At 40.4% G+C, this 12,238-nt stretch overlaps 3 protein-coding genes across 3 annotated transcripts; 2 read left to right on the top strand and 1 right to left on the bottom strand.

Moving 5' to 3' along the window:
* Positions 1–309: 309 nt before the first annotated feature.
* Positions 310–900, top strand: W97_09215 (V-type proton ATPase proteolipid subunit 2; the record flags this gene model as incomplete). The annotated part of the gene is made up of 3 exons (XM_007787077.1): positions 310–322; positions 440–720; positions 781–900. The coding sequence occupies 3 exons, from the start codon at positions 310–312 to the stop codon at positions 898–900; spliced, it is 414 nt and encodes a 137-aa protein (XP_007785267.1).
* Positions 901–1,623: 723 nt separating this feature from the next.
* W97_09214 (AGC/PKA protein kinase) lies at positions 1,624–3,354 on the bottom strand (the record flags this gene model as incomplete). The annotated part of the gene is made up of 7 exons (XM_007787076.1): positions 1,624–1,945; positions 2,053–2,158; positions 2,227–2,337; positions 2,383–2,635; positions 2,735–2,859; positions 2,918–3,013; positions 3,075–3,354. 7 exons carry the CDS (start codon positions 3,352–3,354, stop codon positions 1,624–1,626), a joined length of 1,293 nt encoding a protein of 430 aa, XP_007785266.1.
* A 415-nt stretch (positions 3,355–3,769) lies between these two features.
* W97_09213 (thiamine pyrophosphate enzyme) lies at positions 3,770–5,915 on the top strand (the record flags this gene model as incomplete). The annotated part of the gene is made up of 4 exons (XM_007787075.1): positions 3,770–3,774; positions 4,002–4,461; positions 4,542–5,405; positions 5,469–5,915. 4 exons carry the CDS (start codon positions 3,770–3,772, stop codon positions 5,913–5,915), a joined length of 1,776 nt encoding a protein of 591 aa, XP_007785265.1.
* Positions 5,916–12,238: the final 6,323 nt, after the last annotated feature.

Below are 12,238 nucleotides of genomic sequence, written 5' to 3'. Positions count from 1 at the left end.
CGGATGAACATCGTCACTTTCCTTTGGCCGTCGTTCACGATACCGCCGCGCCTCACCACCTCACCACCTCTTGATACCCTCTGTTAGGCTCTAAATCCCCCGCCACACTCGAAGGGAGCCGTACATTGCAGGAAGATGGAGTCCGACCTCACTCCCAAGTTCGCGCCGTTCTTCGGCATGGTAATGTCCAATACCCTCCCTATCCACTACGTCCGCTAACCAGCTTCGTTAGGGTGGCATAGCATTCGCAGTAAGCTCTCGCATCGTCCACATACCCTCCTGACAGCCTGCTCACCCCCAGCGCCGCAGATGATCTTCGGCTGTACGTCCTATTTCCCCCCCGAACACCGCCCTTCCCTCGCCTCCGCATCCCCCTCGCCGCACCCTCCCCCCTTCCGCACCTTCACCTCCATCCATTGCTAATAACTCCACGACACAGGCATAGGCGCCGCCTACGGCACCGCCAAATCCGGCATCGGCATCTCCGGCGTCGGCACCTTCCGCCCCGACCTAATCATGAAGTCGCTGATCCCAGTCGTCATGTCTGGAATCATAGCGGTCTACGCGCTTGTCATCGCGGTGTTGATCGCTGGAGATATGAATCCGCCGCCGCAGCAGCATTATAGCTTGTTCAATGGGTTCATGCACTTGGCTTGTGGGTTGAGCGTTGGCTTGACGGGGCTCGCGGCGGGGTATGCTATCGGTGTTGTGGGAGATCAGGTATGTGGCTATGAGCATGGAAGGTCGCTAGGAGAAGAAACGCTGACCGATCGCTGATAGGGCGTGAGGAGTTATATGCAGCAGTCAAGGATATTCGTGGGCATGGTTCTGATTCTGATCTTTGGGGAAGTGCTGGGACTTTATGGGTACGTATTCTTGGTCGCGCTGTCATCTGTGTGAGACCGTGGTTCTGACGAGATGACAGGCTTATAGTGGGACTTATTTTGAACACGCATAGCAGAGGTTGAGGAGGAGCGTGGCCTGCTGTGTTGATACTAGGGAATGGATGAAGAATAAACCTTCAAGTCTGTACCGTCTCGTCGCGCACTATGAGCAACGGATCGAAGTTGCCGCTCTGCTATCAGCTGACAAGCAGTTCGAAGACAACGCTGATACTTGGTGGAAGTTGGGCGAGAGGTTGGGTCAAAAGTTTCGGGAGTTATCTCATACCCTGTTCGATTAGACCACTGCTCCCGTACCATTACATTCAAAATTAAAGGGGGTCCATGTTGCTCGTGTGAATACTGGCCATATCACAGACGCCGTTCGGGGAAGATCATTGTGCAAGCCGGGCAGTTCCGTACATGGCTTGTCTACGCTTAACATGCATAAAACCAATAAACATCTCATAGACGCTTCGGATATCCCTGACCATCTACTATTCCTGTGCCAGAGCACAAATATCTAAAGGTATATAGCCGGCAAATCCCTGCACGCTTGAACCATACACTTGATTCATACAAACCATATCGTCGCCCATATTCAGGATTCCATAAATTCCAAAACACCCGCTACGCGATAAACATGTCACCCAATGCGTTTCACCATCGTACCCATACCCCACAGCCCTCCGCACACAGCCCTCCGCACACTTTGAACCGATGCAAATCTTCCCAGCCACACCTAAAAGTCCTCAAACTCCTTTTCCCACTTATCCCGCAACTCCTTAGTATAAGGGCTCCTCTCCGCCGGCTCGTCCTCATACTCATCGAAATTCCTCGTATCTGCCGGTCCTCTCAGATGCGGCACGATAGGACCCTTCACGCGCCGATAGTAAATGTCATCCCAGTTGATGTTCTTGAACCACTCGTGAGACTTGACACGGGCAGCGCCGCCGGAGATGTTGCCGAGGCGCTTGGAAATGTCCACAGTGCACAACCCGGAGATGATAGAGCGAGCGGCGGGTGTCATGGCGGGAGGGAAGCGGAGGTGGCCTTCAACAATTCTATGTGTCCACAAACTGGTTAACAAGAGCAACAGTTCGGGAAAGGGTACAGACTGCCGGCTGCAGAAGGGATAATCCGCGAAGGAGACAGGGCATGGGATACGCACTGCTCGTAAATTTTCATCGGGTTTTGGTCCCAGAAGGGAGGTTGGCCGACGAGAAATTCATACACGAGGATGCCGAATGCCCACCAATCGACGGCACAGCCGTGACCTGGATAGTGAAGACGGTCAATGAGTGCTCTGCGAGCCAGCCAGGCAAAGAGGTGAGCATTGGCCTACCGGTATTCCGGATCACTTCAGGCGCGAGGTACTCTGGTGTTCCGCAAAGCGTATACGTCTCTCCTGCACAGCATTGTAAGCCCTGAGGTCCCGCTCGATCATTACCCCAACCTAAGGGTTCACCGTTGCCATCCCCTTAGGCCTTCCTGACTTCACGAGCCATTCCCGGAAGGGATAACCCACTATCATCAACCTTCTTCGCGAAACCAAAATCTACCAACTTCAGATGGCCTTCGGCATCTATCAGAATGTTCTCTGGTTTCAGGTCTCTATAGGCTATTCCTTCCGACTCGTGTAGAAACTCAATGATAAGACATATCTCCGCGGCATAAAACTGTGAGGTCGGTTCGTTGAAGCGGCGAGCGCGGCGAAGGTACGAGAACACTTCGCCGCCGGGGCAGTAATCAAGCTACAGGCCCGGCGAGTCAGTTTCAATTCGTCGAGCAGCGCTGTTCGCAAGATCGAAGACAATGGAGACGGCGTCAGGCTTTGCCCATAGGAGACATACAAGCATGTACAGTGTATCATGATCTTGGAAGCTGGCAACCATGGTGGTTATGAAAGGGTGACCGGCCACCACGGCGAGTATATTCCGTTCGTTGCGAACGTGTTCAACCTGCTTGAGACGGATTACTGCAGCGGTCCGATGTCAGACAAGACCCGATGCGCTGGTGGCGCAGCAGACACCCACCGTCAACCTTCCGCAAGATCTTCAGCGCGAACACCTTGTCTTCGTCGCCCTCCTTGGGATTCGCCAGCCGTGCCAGCCAGACGCGCGCAAATGTTCCTGGTGACAGAGTCTCAGTGATCCTTCTGGAACATGTGGTGTGTGGCCGTAACGGCCGTACCAGTCCCCAGAGTCTTCAGCAGTTCGAAGTCCTGACATCGCAGGTGCTTGCTCGAGTGTCCAACAGGCTTCTTGCTCGGGTCAATGGTTATCTGCGATGGGCTCAACGGCCTCTTCTGGTCCTCCCAGTGCGCGATTGCATGCTTCTCGCTCTCGCGGCGCTTCACCGTAGACGGGTTCTCATTCTTCGTCTCCGAGTAGTTCTGCTGCGGTGGGGACGCGTCGTTGTTCTGGTCTTCGTGGTGCCCGTTGCGAAGGCTTTTTGGGAGGATGTGATGCATCGCGGCGGTTGTCGCGGAGTGCCCTGGCGGGGAGGAGGGCTATACCGGTGAATCGTTGGACGTGACCATTCGCGAGGTCAGCGGGAACGTGGCCAACCCATGCATGCGGAACTAACTTCAAAAGCCAGCAGGATGTGGCGTCGAAGCGTTGCGAGTTAGTGGTGAACGGGTCCGTAGTTAGGAGTATGTAGGAAGCAAAACAACGGGCAAGCACGGTGACGCGCTGGCTGAATGGGCGACCAGGGTTTCGGTCAACCCCTCGGCTCATCCGAACAGGGTCTCACGGGTCTTCGGTCTTCGGTACCTAGGTAGTTAGTTATTGGGTACAATATATTGCTTATCTACACAGCCCGGCTGACCCGTGACTGGCCGATATATGGTGGGGTCCAAGGTACCTAGGTAAGGTTGTAACGTTATGGGGTCAGTGGGGGTCAAGCGCTGCCGAAGCGGGGCTATCTCGATGTGCACCTATGCAGAGAGAACCCCGTGATACTGTAATTGCTTGCTTGCTATAGCCCAATTCATCTCTTTACGCCCAAGAATCTTGCCTTACTTACCCTCTGGACTGACAGCAGCTCCCGCAAGCCGTCATGTGATACCACCCCTCCCTATTATCCTCCTCCGAAACCTTCTGACCTCCCGTGCAGGCCCTATACAACCTCCACAGCCTTCTTCGAGGCAATCTGGGAAGCGGGCATAACCCACTGCTTTGTCAACCTAGGCTCAGACCACCCCTCAATCCTCGAAGCAATAGTCCAAGGCCAGAACACGAAACCCGAATCCTTCCCCAAGATAATAACATGCCCGAACGAGATGGTCGCGCTGTCCATGGCGGACGGCTACGCCCGACTCACCGGCAAGCCGCAGTGCGTGATCGTCCATGTGGATGTAGGCACGCAGGGATTGGCAGCTGCGGTGCACAATGCCAGCTGTGGCCGGGCGCCGGTCTTGATATTTGCGGGACTGAGTCCGTATACGATTGAAGGGGAGATGAGGGGGAGCAGGACGGAGTATATTCACTGGATACAGGATGTCCCGGATCAGAAGCAGATCGTGGCACAGTACTGTCGGTATGCTCAGGAGATAAAGACGGGGAAGAACATCAAGGTCGGTCGGGGACCTGATCTTGCAAACGTGACTAGGGTTTGTGAAAGTTGAAGTATGACTGATGCGGACTGTACCTGCAGCAAATGGTCAACCGCGCACTCTCGTTCGCGACCTCTGAGCCTAAAGGCCCCGTCTATCTCGTTGGTGCCCGCGAAGTCATGGAGGAAGAGCTGGAGCCGTATTACCTGGACCAGTCATTCTGGCTCCCGGTCGAGCCGCCAGCCCTGCCACCCTCTGGTGTCAAAACCATCGCCGAAGCTCTCATTGCCGCGCAAGAACCTCTAGTAATCACCGGCTATAGTGGGCGAAACCACCGCGCCGTATCTGAACTCGTCGCCCTCGCCAACACCGTCCCTGGCCTCCGTGTCCTCGACACGGGCGGCAGCGATATGTGCTTCCCAGCCAATCACCCAGCCTGGCTGGGCCTCCGGTATGGTATTGAAGACAGCATCAAAACAGCGGGTGTGATTCTGGTCCTTGATTGTGATGTCCCCTGGGTTAATACTCTGTGCCATCCTAAGAAGGACGCGAAGATATACCACATCGACGCCGATCCGCTAAAGCAGCAAATGCCAGTCTTCTATATCAATGCACTTCGGCGATACAAAGCAGACAGCGAGACCGCGCTAATCCAGCTCCGCGAGTACATCTCCTCCAACCATGGCGCGGAGGTACGGAAGCTCAAGGAGCAGAGATGGGACAAATTGGCACAAAGCCACCAGCGACGAGTGCAAACCATCAAGGATCAGGCCGCGCCGGACAAAGACGGTCATTTCGGCCCCAGCTATCTGATCAGCGAAGTCCGCAACGCGTGTCCCAATGACACGATCTGGGCCATCGAGGCCGTTACCTGCACCGCATTTGTCGCGGATCAGATTCAGGCCACGATTCCAGGTAGCTGGATAAATTGCGGTGGTGGCGGGTTGGGGTGGAGCGGTGGTGGTGTAAATCTCCTCTCCCTTCATCTTTCCCCCAACATTATCTCCGCATAATCTGACGTACAATAGGCCCTGGGGATCAAGCTTGCTGCCGGAGAAGGCAAATTCATTACCCAGATCGTCGGCGACGGCACATACCTCTTCTCCGTCCCCTCCACCGTCTACTGGATCTCCCAACGCTACAACCTTCCCATACTGACTATCGTGCTCAACAACAACGGCTGGAACGCTCCACGGCGATCCCTGCTCCTCGTGCATCCCGACGGCGAGGGCAGCAAGGTAAGCAATGAACAGCTGAATATCAGTTTTGCGCCTAGCCCAGACTATGCGGGGATTGCGAAGGCAGCGAGCGGGGGGCGGTGTTGGGCGGGGACGGCGGGAACAGTGAGTGAGTTGGGGAAGGCATTGGGGGAGGCGGTGGAGGTGGTGAAGGGGGGGCGGAGTGCGGTGTTGGATTGTTGGGTGCTGGGCGCGCAAGGGGGTTTTGGTGGGGGGAAGGCTGTTACAGTGGGATGAGCGAGGGCGAAGGACGGTGACCGAGATAGATAAGCTTGGAGGAAGACGAGAGATGAGAGGCTAGCTCTAGTAGGTAGTAGGAATGCGTTGTGTATATATATTCTATTAGATTAGGTCTTCTATTTCGGAATTACCGGTTTACGTAATCGCTTCATAGAACGTCACGGTAGTATTTTTACTATATTTATATATTTATTAGTAAATCTCTTTCTTATATCCGGGCACTTGCAAGCAATTATATATTCTAAGCGAGTATACTCGCGTGTAAGTACCTTACAAGCTACTTATAAGTATTTCTAAGATAGAATAGATTCTATAAATACTTTAAGTATTTTAAGTACTAAGAGCTACTTACTAAGCTTCTTACTAATTAACTCGCTAAGTAGCTTGCTAAGTAGCTATTTAAAAAGTAAAAAGACTCTAAATTACTATAATATAGAAAAGCTTAATTATTGCAAGCTAAGGCTTTACTTACTTAACTATATATACTAGCTTAAAAAGATCTAGTATTAAGTTCTACTCGATAAAAGAATAAGGTATTATATAAGCTTGAATATATATACTATATATCTTATATTAATACTGATATTATAATATAGAAAAGCTTAATATAGAAACTTAATTAATTAGATATATAAGTAAAAAGCTTTATTATCTTTTAAATCTTAGAGATACTAAGTCTATATTTATCTTAAGAGCTACTAATAAGAAAGCCTATATTATACTTAGCTGAATTAAGTTTCTTAGACTTATTAAGTTTATTAGAATACTTAGAATACTTAGAACTACTAAGCTATATTAGGAAAAAAAATTCGGCGCTTAGAGCTACTTAGAGCGCTTAGAGCCCACTTTAAGTACTTAAAGCCTTTAAGTAATTCTACCTACTCGCGAGCTACTTATAAGCGGCTTAAAGTATACTAAAATACTCTAAGCACTTAGAATAAATCTTAGCGCTAAGCTTACTTAGTTATTACTAAAAAAAAATTTAAAAGTAGCTTTAAGTCTAATTTAACTAGTAGAATAGAGGGAATATATAATAGAGCTAGTTTAAGGGGTAAGCTTTTAATAAAAATAATTATTATCCGCTTAACTTTTCAAAACATGGATATATAACCTATTTTTATAGGGGGGTAAAAGCTAAGTAAAAAAGGGAACTCTAAGATTTTTTATATAATTTATATATTTTATACTTACTAAGTAATTTATACCCACCCTAATTAATTAGAGCGCTTAGAGCGCTTAAAGCAAGCTTAGAGCGCCTTAGACGTCTTAGACTAATACGAATTTTATAAGCGCCTAAATTTTTTCTAATAAACTCTAAAGATTCTACTTACTAAGTAGCTTAGTAGCTTAGATAGTTTAAGTAGTTTAGTAGATTAGTAGCTCTAAGTATTTTAAGTATTCTAAGTTTTCTAACAAGTATATAAAGCTTAAGTAAGCTAAGTATCTAAAGCTAGAGCTAATAAATTAGATTTAGCTATATATAGCTTAGAAGTAAATCTAATTTAGCTATATATAGCTTAGAGCTAGATCTAATAGACTATATTTACTAGTATCTAGCTTAAAGATAAATCTAAAAGCTTAGAAATAGATCTAATGTATTAAATTTAGCTATATATAGCTTAGGGCTAGTTAAGCTATAAAATAGCACACTAATATAGTATATACAATACTATATAAGATCTAGATGATTTAGTAAGCTTAATTAAAGAAAGATTCTTTATATATAATATATAATCTCATAGTAGGAGAAAATTTAAATACTAAAAGATAATAAGTTAAAATAATTATAGTAGCTTTTCTTTAAGTACTATGTTTCTATAAAGTATCTAAGTGTAGATAATTTTTAGAGCTTATATTCTTCTTTAATTCTATAGAAGATATATAGTATATTAGATAAAAGATTTTAGCGCTTAAAGCTACTTAGAGCGTTTAGAGGTTACTCTAAGTACTTAAAGCCTTTAAGTAACTATATTTACATACAAGTAGCTTGCAAGTAGATTCTAAGTACTCTAAATATCTAAAATATCTAAAACATCTAAGATTTCTAAAAGTATTAGCTTAGTAGGGCTTGATAGAGCTTAGTAGAGCTTAGTATAGCTAGTAACTAAAAAAAACTACTAAAAAAGCTTTAAGACTAATACAAGTAGTAGAATAGAGAAAATATATGATAGAACTAGCTTAGAGAATAAACTTCTAGTAAAAATAATTTTTATTCGTTTACTCTTTAGATTTATTAATGTTTTAGCTCTTTCTACTAGAAGATAAGAGTTAAGTAAGATTAGAAACTCTAAAGAACTTTAATATACTAAGTAATACTAACTAATTTAGGCGTTCTATATATTTTAGATAATTTAGATACTCTTGATATCTAGAGCGCTTTAAGTGTGCTCTAAGTATTTTAGTAATTACTCTAAGCGTACTTTAAGTGCCTTAGATATTCTAGACTAAAACTAATTTTATAATTATCTGAATTTTTTCTAATAGTAGTTAGCGGTTAGTAATTAGCGGTTAGTATTTTTCTAGCTAAGCTATAGCACTAGCTATAGCTGTAATATAGATTAATAAGATAGAATCTACTAGAAAGTAGTAGAATCTAGAGAATCTAGATATATATATATAGTAGTTTCCTACCTTAAATAGTAATAAAGCTCTTTAATTAATATATTCTAATAGATCATAAGCCTAAACTAGCTAGGCTAATCGATCTTTACTATTATCTTATACTGTCTTATTTATACAAGAGCTTTCCATTATAAATAGGGGCTAGCGGACTAGTTGCATGCTAGGTAGTATAGACTAATATATTATACACTCTATAAATCTTAGTATACTATATCTAATCTATAGTAGAGCACGCTAAGATAAATAGAGTAAGTAAAATAAATAAAGTAAAATATAGAGGAATCTACTCTAGGCTATAGTATATAGGTAGGCGATTTTATACAATATTATAGCTTAGTATTATACTTAATTTAAAATAAGAACTTACTATTTTAATATTATACTCAACTAATTACTATATAATATTAATTAAACTTTATTATATCTTATACTATCCTCTAATTCCTTAATTAGAATTACTACTTTATTGTACCACCCTGTTATACTTCCTTAGTTAGCAAGCTAATATACTATCCAAATAAATAAACTCTAAACTACCTTACTAAACCGCTTAGATAAAGGATGAAGAAATAGGGTTAATAAAAGCTAGAGATAATAGTAATATTACTAAATAAGCCTTACTTTTAGATGTATTTTCCAAGTAGAAACTTAGCTTTTACTTATTTTCTTGAAGGAAAACAAGAACTAGTAAAGCTTTACCATTTTCTCTAGAGTAAAATATAGTAAAATTTGCTATTATATAATAGTAATTTTAAGCTTTTTTATAAACCTTACTCTTATATTAGGATTTTTATCAAATTAGCCTAGTTTTTTAGAATGAAACTAGTTTCTTAACTATCTTTACTTTGCGATTAAAATAATATTATTAAATTCTTTATATTAGAGCCTCTAAAACTATTCTAAACTAAGCTTAAAGAGATAGAAAATTACGAAGCCTAGTTAACTAAAATAAGTATTTTTCTTGTCTACTAAAGGCTTTAGAACTTATTTAGCGGCGCTAGATCTAAATTAGAAGATAGTCTACTTAATATTACTTAAATAAAGAAATTATATATATCTTACTACTCTTTGGCCTAAAAGATAGCCTACGAAAGTATATATTGTATCTTAGTAATACTAGCTAGATTTAGAACACATTATAGTTTCTTTAAACTAAGGACGGATTCTTAGCTATATAAGCCTATTTAGGTAGTTATATAGAGTTAAATTCTCCTTATATAGTGTAAGAATACTTTAATATAATATAGCGTTTAATAGTACTCTTAAATAAACTTAGTCTAAGGTATTATAATTAGCAAATTCTATTAGTTATACTTAGTAATATAGAGTTTAATTAGAATCTATACTACTAGTAGCTTACTTAGTAGATTCGGAATAAAATACATTCTAATAAGCAAGCAAAATCAATATACATTAATAATTCTAATATTAATTAGATAATTAATTAGCTACTAGATAAGGCTATAAGATATAGGAATACTAAATGTAGGAATAAAAAACGCACTATAAGCTAAACTAAAACAAGCCAATCTAGTGAGAAAAGATACTAGTCTTAATACTAAGTGTAAGCACTATAGTAAAAACTACTAATTAGATAAATACTAGCTAAAATACCTATATTTATAACTAAATTACTAATCAAAATATCCCACTAATGCAGCTATAGTGCTAGCAGCTATCTAAGAACTAACTTCTATAAAGTTAACGAAAAATACACGCTAAACCCTTAATACTAGAGTAATAGATTATGTTTATAATAATTATTCCAAATTCACTCAGTTTAAACCTAGTAATAAGGAATTGATCACTATAGCTGATAGAAATACTACACTAATTAAGAGTTAGAGAATAGTAACCTTATCTAATTTAGTATTATAGAATCTATTGTACGCTCTAGAGATTACTGGTAATTTACTATTAATACTATAGCCTTTAAATAGTAGTTATAGAATTATTCTAATTCTAGATATACTAATATTTATAAGTAAGATAAGCTAGTAGCTAAGGCTACTAAATACTTAAATTACTATTAGCTAGAGAGCTAATACTTAGTAAATAAAGCATTAAAATATGTATTATATAATAATAAAAATAGTAAGAGATTGGCTAATTTAATATTATACAATAGTAAAAAAGATCTAGTGCTCTAGTACTATAGGCTTAGTTATTTAGATACTAAGTTAGATAAATTACTTAGTAAGTAAGCTAAAGATAGCTTAAAAGAACTTAGCTTAAAGATAGATTTCTATAAAAACTATATTATTAGAAAATATATATAGAAAATTGATAAAATAACCAGCTTGCTAGCTGAATAGGGATTTTAAAAAAAATACACGCTAATATAATTAGACTTATTAGAATTAATAGTCTTTAGGCAATAGGAACTAAGTTAGTAGAGAGCTTAATTTTCTATCTAGTAGAAGAGACTTTCCGTTAATATATTTCTTTTACTTACTTCTATATTAGTGTTTTGTTTTGCAGCTCGACTATCTCTAAGATACTTATATATAGCTCCGATAATTCTAGTAGCTTAGAGCTAGCTCTAAGCTATTAGGTTTTACTACTAGTAGATTTATGCTATTAGATTTTACTACTAGATTTTTAGAGCTACTTCTAAGACCTTAAAGCTACTAAGCTACTAAGCTACTTAAAGCTACTTAAAGCTATCTAAGCTACTTTTTAGAGTTCTATTCTCACTTAATTTTTTACTCTCTAGCTAGTAGTAGAGGTAGAATAACTAGGTTTTTAAGAATTAAGTAGTTTAAACTTGTTTTTTTTTTAAAGTTCTATAAGTATATAGCCTACTAGACCCACTTTTATATATAGTAGTAGTAGTAGTTAAGGCTAGGTCGAGTTAGAGCTAGATAAAGCTAGATAGAACTATATAGATAGAGTTAGAGCTCTATATAATACCTTAGTAGCTTAGTATCTCTAAGATTTTGAAAAGAAAGCTTAATAACTAAGCCTTCTTACAAGCCGCTTAAGAGCTACTCTTAAGAAGAATATTAGCTTAGTAGCTCTAAGATTTTAGAGGTAATAAACATATTTATTAATATATAGTGAAACTTATTAAGTTTCACTTATAGCTCTATTTAGACGGATGTAAATAGAGACTCAATTGGAAATAGTAAGAGCTAAAAGTTCTATTAGAAATAGATAGGACTTGGAGCTTCGTTCCAAAATAGAAGCTCTATTTTTAAATTAAAAGTATAAAGCTCTAAATCTAACTAATAGTGAAATTCTTGCTAAAAAAAATTATTAGGAAAAATTTAGGTACTTATGAAATTCGTATTAGTCTAAGATATTTAAGGCGCTCCAAGCCTGCTCTAAGCGCTTAGAGCACTTATAAAGACGCTTTAAATACTCCAAGCGCTCAAATTAATTAGAGCGGGTATAAATTACTTAGTAAGTATAAAATATATAAATTATATAAAAAATCTTAGAGTTCCCTTTTTTACTTAGCTTTTACCCCCCTATAAAAATAGGTTATATATCCATGTTTTGAAAAGTTAAGCGGATAATAATTATTTTTATTAAAAGCTTACCCCTTAAACTAGCTCTATTATATATTCCCTCTATTCTACTAGTTAAATTAGACTTAAAGCTACTTTTAAATTTTTTTTTAGTAATAACTAAGTAAGCTTAGCGCTAAGATTTATTCTAAGTGCTTAGAGTATTTTAGTATACTTTAAGCCGCT

This window comes from Coniosporium apollinis (genome assembly GCF_000281105.1).
Source record: "Coniosporium apollinis CBS 100218 chromosome Unknown supercont1.92, whole genome shotgun sequence".
Lineage (NCBI taxonomy): Eukaryota > Fungi > Ascomycota > Dothideomycetes > Coniosporium > Coniosporium apollinis.
Note: the sequence above shows the minus strand (reverse complement) of the source record. Positions and strands in the feature narration are given on the sequence as shown.